The 7,247-nt window shown below is 41.2% G+C and overlaps 1 protein-coding gene across 2 annotated transcripts in view; it reads right to left on the reverse strand.

Moving 5' to 3' along the window:
* Positions 1 to 1,107: 1,107 nt before the first annotated feature.
* Positions 1,108 to 7,247, reverse strand: part of chn2 (chimerin 2) — a 24,226-nt gene continuing 18,086 nt past the window's right edge. For both annotated transcript variants that reach the window (XM_035671851.1, XM_035671850.1), the window contains 7 exons: positions 6,395 to 6,478; positions 5,307 to 5,391; positions 3,827 to 4,000; positions 3,606 to 3,683; positions 3,290 to 3,427; positions 3,088 to 3,193; positions 1,108 to 2,467 (listed from right to left, as the gene is read on the reverse strand). In XM_035671851.1, coding sequence (XP_035527744.1) covers positions 2,296 to 2,467; positions 3,088 to 3,193; positions 3,290 to 3,427; positions 3,606 to 3,683; positions 3,827 to 4,000; positions 5,307 to 5,391; positions 6,395 to 6,478 — 837 coding nt within the window. In that variant the 3' untranslated portion in view covers positions 1,108 to 2,295. The remainder of the gene's footprint in view (positions 2,468 to 3,087; positions 3,194 to 3,289; positions 3,428 to 3,605; positions 3,684 to 3,826; positions 4,001 to 5,306; positions 5,392 to 6,394; positions 6,479 to 7,247) is intronic.

Consider the following 7,247-nt stretch of genomic DNA (forward strand, 5'->3'; position numbering starts at 1 on the left):
TGAGGGAACAAACAACAAGGGAAAAACCTTCATCTGACATCATCAAGTGACCCGTCAGTCATAGCTCTGATAAATTACAGTCATTGTACGTCAAACATCATGTGAGTCCACATAGCCAGCTTCCTGTGTGTTTAATCAGAAGTGACTAAAGGTTGGATCATTTATTACTTAATTGGTTCTCATTATTGTAACTTTTGTAAATCTTCTGTGATTATAGCAAAATACATAAGACAGCAATCTATAATATAGATCATCACAGGTTATATATGTCACATACATTGTGAGCAGAAGTAACCTGTGGCACATTGATCTGTCAGTAGGCAGCAGTTCACAGCTATGCAGCATCAACAGGAAGAACAATGTTTTAAAGATTAAAGAAGCCTTTGAGATGTCTGATAGCTGTCAGTGCTCTCAGTCTGTTCTTTTCTTCTAACCATCCAAATGAAAACTCATGAGATTTTAGAATATAAGGGTCACCCCCAAGAAATATCTAAAATTCATGATGCAGTTGAGATGAAACAGTAAAGGCTTCAAACAAGCATATGTCAGCATCGTATGCTAAAAGTGTTATAAGACATACCACAATAATACCACAATTGTTTGATTGCATAGTGGTGTATGAGTAACACTGTAGATGGATATGGCAGGTGTGCATTTCAATTTTGTTGGTAGCTTATTATCTTAGGTTTTCGCAATCTTTTCCTGCTTAAATTACATTCTGATGAAGGCTGCCATGCACCAGTGGTATTTTTATGAAACACAAACACAACTATGTCTTTCCTCAGAAAAAAGCACCAGTCTTTGTTTACCACTCAAGTTCATATATGGTATCTAACAAAATTCCACCCTGCTGACCACACCTACAGGTAAAACTGGATGAGTGGGAAGGTTATACAGTGAGACAGCAATTGATAATGTGATAAGGCCCTCTGGGTAAAATACTTGGCAAGGATACTGCAGTAGCTGTCACAAGGTAAATAAAAGTTGTTAACCACATACCTGTGATTCACTATCATAGGGCTGGGCCTTTCTTCGAACTGAACTTCAGTTATTATACTGTGGTAACATTATGTTAAATGGAGATTAACCTTATGATAAACAGCTCACACTATTTTAAACCTTTAATAAGTCATCATTTGATAAATTACATTTTTAATTGCAACCGTCACAAAAATACATTTTTAATAAAATGGATTTGTAGAAAGGATTTACTTAATCGAATCAAACAAACTGTGAAAGTAACACGCTGGGTACAGCTATAGTATGACTATTAACTTTTATGGCATTGTGAAGTGAATGGCAACTACTGCTGCACCGAGCAATGTTACTGGAATACAAAAAGAGAAAAAAAAGGGCCCAGGTAATATTTTTCACATGGAAATATCCCAAATTACAGCATGTAAACAGAAATACTACAAAACTGGCAACGGACATGTGTGCAAAGAAGCTTTGCTCATGTGGTGCACAGTCTGCAATATGGCATATGAATTCAAATGACCAAAATTTATCCACATGTAATCCTCACCATAACACTGACTACACTACAAATGAAAATGGTAAATCCACAAACTGTCACTCTTTTGATTCTTCTTTTCTCTTGTGAACAGTTTTGTATTTAGACATCAATTCAACAAACATCATTCTCAACAGTATAGATTATTGTGACAAAAGAACATGATGCAGAGTAAAAGACAAAAATAAACATCTTTACAAAATAAATCTTTACACTTTGCAAAAAAGTGCTTCATGAGCGTCCAATTGTCTCATCTCTCATATTTAAGTACACACAGTTAAAATATTGATCATTACATGATCAGATTTTTATCTACAATTAAATTTTAACCAGTGTTCCCACTAAAATCACAATATGCACACGTCATGTGGGAAAGTAAACTAGGTTGCTGCCGTGAGGCTTGGTTAACACAGCACCAGGCTTTCACTGATTGACGATCTGCCTGTGGCAGGTTTCACACAGTGCTGTCATCATGACTGAGCCTACACCAGGTAGTGACAGTCTTCAAATTAAAGAGAGAAGGGAACAGCACTGTAGGCAGTTAAAATACTGGATCCTTTCCTAACATAAAAATGATGGTCTTGGCTGACTATGAAAACCCAAAACTTACAGTAACAAGACAATGTCAACACTAAACCAACTTCAACTAAAACAGTCATGCAAGAAAGAAGCGTTTCAAACTATTCTGAAACTTCATTAGAATCAAGTTGGCTTGAATTTCCTCTTTGACAGAATAAATAATTGTCCTTCGTTTCCGTTGTAAGGCCTGCATGCCTCAGTCCTTAGAATAAGACATCTTCATGCTCTATCATAAGCTGCACCACTAGTTTCTGCTGCCTCATGTCATTCAGGGTTGTCAAGGCATTCAGCTCCGGTGGCTGCATTAGTGTCGGACCAAAGACAATCCCGAGGTTCTCTGAATTCATTAAATTGTCCTTCTCGAACAGTGTCACCCTGCAAAACACAAAAACATAACTTCTCTTTAAATAAAATACAAAAACAGCTCTTTTGGGTCATGAGGGGATTCACCACTGGAATATTAAATTTAAGGATAAGGATGGAATTATTCTACAATTTTCTACGGTCAAAAAAATCCCATGAACAGACCAAAACCAATAACGCTATTGTCCATCTACCACTACTTTTTAAACCTCTGTACACATATTTAGTAACAGGTAAAAACCTTTTTTTTTAAATAGGCTACATTTCCTAAAAAAGCTGGGTTTACATTATTCAAGCAGGAGTAAATTATTAATTTTCTGAGGACTATTTTCAACTGCGGATTAATACACAGGCGGTACTCTATTAAGTATTTATGGCAGTATGTGCGATTAGATAGATAGATAGATAGATAGACAGATAGACAGATAAACACCTTTTGGACCACAATAGAGCTCTATGGCACAGAGAGTAACGTTAGAGGACCTAGCTGCACTGCTTGTTAGTAGGATCAATACATTGTTGGTTTTGGTCTTCTCAAGGGATTTGTAGCAAATTACCTGCCTTACCCTTTAAATAAAAGAAATGAAAACACTACATGTCCTTGTATTGATGACTTGTTTATATGAACCAACCTCTTGAGGTGAGCCATCAGGTAACGTAGGGTCTCGTAGTGGGCTGGGGGAAGCTGCAGCAAACTCTCATGGATGGCCTCCAGTCTGGATTCAGCATTTGGAATTTCTACATTACATTAGTAATATGATTAGTATCAGAGCGCTACAGGGTACCAGTAACACAGTAATGGCGTGGAATAGCCCAGAGTGGAGGAGCTCTTACTTGCAGCTTGAATAAATTTGGAGTACAAGTCAAACGTAATGACTGGAATGGGAAGGTCTCTTAAGTAGAGCTTCAAAGCACCAGCAATGATGTTGATGTCTGCATAGGCACTGGCACTGATGTCAGCCTTTTCACCATCTGTTGATAAAAAAACACATGCAATTCCATATTTGGATACAATTATAAATAAGAGCTGCATGTTTATGTGTACGTCACAAAAAAGACCATACTAGTTTGTGCTTCAGCTGACACAAGCTTCTTATTTAAAATTGTGAACCTGTGAACTAAAACCTCAAATCTGATGATGTCAACAAACCTCGGTCAAAGGCGAGCCTCACGTCTTCTATGTGCTCTGAGAAGCCAGACACTCGGTACAGACCTTCAGATTTCATACCTGCAAGAGAAAATCAGGACGCTTTTCTCAGTTTTTTGGGGGCTTTTGTTCCTCTGAGGTATCTATTATAATAAAAGGATAATTTCTAATCACTGCAAACTAGTAATGGCAAACAAATTGAATGTTTGAGTTTGTGATTCTACCTCTCAGCTCTATCTCCTGAATGCACATGTCCACCACCATGGGTCTTGTTGTGTTATGAGCTTTGACAAGCGTGGTGAGGTCACAGCTAAACACTTTCTTTATCCTGCGCAGGTCCGGCTGGCAGTCGCTGGGAACCAGTTTGGAGCACTGTTTGTGTACATTCAGCCCACAATCTAGAAGAGCGAAAGGGAGATAGACAGAGAGAGATTAGTCTCAGACTGATGATAACACAACCATCACAGCAGGCTTAAGACAGCAGTTTGAAAAGGTTTCCCAGAGTCAGTGATAAACTGCACTGTCAGACAGCACAGCTGCTGCTAAGCTGTCTCGGTGCACTGCGCCAAAGGTAGATAACAGCAACCATGGTATCATGGGCGGGGGTTCTTGTTGTAGTTTTAGTCACATGGAGTGTGCTGGACAGCCGGCAAGAGCACAGTGTGTGTGTGTGTGAGGAATATGCCTGCTTGTGTGGCGGCGCAGTTTGGAATGAAGGTTTTTGAAGGAGTACTTGTGGATAGGGATGTCAGACTGAAATCGTTCATCACAAAGACGTTTTTACCGCCTGAGCGGCATTAACGCTGGTCTGTGAATTGAGGTCCTCGCTCTCAGTCAGTGCTCACAGAGACAGTGGAGCAGGAGATAAGAAGAAAAAATAGTGGAAAAAAAAGAGGCTAGACACGGAGAGAGAAGGGACAAAGAAGTCTCTCCTGTTTCCCACAGCACATGAGGTGTCTGATGATACCAGTGTTTGCCTCTGGCTTATCAGCATGGCAAATGTCTCAACAACAAACACTCTGTTTGGGGAGAAAGCAACCAAGAGCACTGATATGCACATCAGTTCCAGGACTGTCTGATCTTGTGACCATGGAGGCCCTGAAAACCCCACTGAACTCTAATACACAATCAATCACTTAGTTCTGCTATATTTGGACAACAATGACATTTGACCTGTGTCTGACCTGAATTTTATCACCATTTACATATTTCACTTGATTTGATTTTTGTTGACAGAAAAATATAACTTTCATTTGGATGTAAGGGCTGTCAGCATACTGCATCACATGGCATTTCTTTACACCGTAACCAGTTATAAGAGAATTAGAAAATAGCGTGTAAAAACATCTAGTTGCCTTTCATTTTGGTATGACTGTAATTAAATATTCTTGAGGGGAAGACTGATAGCTGTGATTATATAAAAGTGTCTATGCCTCACTGGGTTTTTCTGAAGAATGTTTTGATAAATCGCTGACCTCAGGATGTCAACTTGTTTGTCACAGATATAACAGGAAAATAACCATAAAACGTGACATAATCGAACCACCTATTAAAAGGGGAAATTCAGATGCATTATGCAACTGAAACATCCGTGACAGGACAGTGTTATCTGCAGATCATACACTACTTGTGTAATCCATGTCTTATGTGACATTCTATGTGTAATCCATGACATGCAATATTGATGTTTGAGTGTATAGTTACCTGAGCAGCGGACACCTTGGGCAATGAGGCCCCACATGAAGTTGGCACAGTACTCGCACCAGTGCGGCCCTCGAAAGGTGTGTACCTGTGGTTGGAGATGACATGGTTATACACACACACATATTGAGAGTCATTACTATGTGCGGTACAAACTGGAGAACCTCCTCTTTGATGTACTGGACAGAGATTACTTTTGTGATCCCAAGCTACAGTGGATGGGACCCCTCGCCAAATGAGAGCATTTGTGTATAGAAGGCAGATTAAAGGATTTACTATAATGTGTCTGGCATCTGCTTCTGGGCAATCGGATACATGCAGGCAAGCCTGTAAGTCAAAATAACAGATGTACACCTACTATGCACCCTAAAAACACAGATATAAGATGGCAAATGGAGCCACACCTGCATGTGCATGCACGTGCACACACACACACACACACACACACACCTTTTGAATAGGTAGTAGACTGATGAGTGAAGAGGGCATATGGCAGGGCGGTGAGTGGATGGTTTTTGTTCTTTTTCAAAGGGGAGTGTACAAAAAGCTGGGGGTCATTATAAGCTGCCTGTTAACTGAAACCCAAGATACAATTGCAAGAATGTTGAGGAGCCCAGAGGCAAAGTATCCCTAAATTCTCCTTTGTATATTTAAAGAACCATAACTCAGTTCTCCTTTCCACAATGTACTATGCACCGACAGTCACTGAAAGCAGAGGACCCTACAATACTTTTCAACTCTATAACTGCTTTTACAAAATCAGCATGTTAAAACAGAAATTGATCTAAGAGCTTAAAAATCAATACCAATCAATGTGCTCAGCTGCTAATGGGATGTGGTATAGTGTATCCATTAGTTCCCCTCAGTGCATATGGGTGTCAGCTGTATGTGTTCTCATCAAAACAACACACCCACACACACACTATGGTCTATAATGGGACAAGCAGACATCTGAGGCAAAAAAAAACACAATGAATGCATCTCTCTGAAAAAAAACTACTAATAAAGAACTACTGAAAATGTATTAATTCTTTAGGAGGGAATAAAAATGAAGTTGTCATCATACTTTTTTTTAACAAAAACCTGCTCACCTTGAAATTGTGTATCTTCTCATAGGAGCACTGCTTCTCTGGTGTGTCTTTCAAGGCACTCCGTCGCACCAGGGGTGAGGAGATCTGTGGACAGGAGGCCAACAGTTTTATAGGCTTCCACAAAAGTGTTCCCTTGCTCCCCAGTTTGACTCCCAGAGCCAAAGCCAGCAGCTCCTGACGCTTCCTCTCCTGTCTTTTCGCCTTGTGGGTAATCAACTCCCCTCCCAAACCTCCTCTGTTTTCTTCAGCCTCCATGCTCGCCTGGTCCGGATCCCACAGACTTTCCATCTCCTCTGGGGAAAGACGTGGAGGGGAGACGTGGGTGCTGTGCAGCAGACGTTGCCGGCAACAGCCCAGCGCAGAGGTGGCAGCTACACTCCACTCCCCTCTGACCCAGGAGGGCGACTGATGACAGCCAGCACGGGGTTGAGTCTGCATCTGGTCTGAATCTGGTGGCAGCAGCGAGCAAGAGGAGCAGGGGGAAACAGGATCGGTAGTGGGCGGCCTGAGGGCAGGAGTGTGCCTCACACAATGGCCCTCTTTCACACGCCCAGAAAGGAAAGAGAGAGAGAGAACAGGGTCTCTGACGGGGAGGGGCCAGGAGGTTGAGAGTGAGGGCGGACGGGTGCTGTCAGGACCGCTTCACACAGCTCAACAGCTCTGTAAAGCAGGATCAATAGTGCAGACGCCCTCTTTATAGCAAAGAACACACTCCCATTAGCACGCTGCCTTTCGGACACACTCCACTTCACTTAATAATACTCAACTGCTAGCAGCTCTCAGTCAGCGCTGGGTCTCCTAAACTAGTCACTCAACTGCTCAAAGACTGACCCAAGATTCTCTGGCTTTACGG

Source organism: Morone saxatilis, unplaced genomic scaffold (genome assembly GCF_004916995.1).
Source record: "Morone saxatilis isolate NCDOM2014 unplaced genomic scaffold, NCSU_SB_2.0 Contig24, whole genome shotgun sequence".
NCBI lineage: Eukaryota > Metazoa > Chordata > Actinopteri > Moronidae > Morone > Morone saxatilis.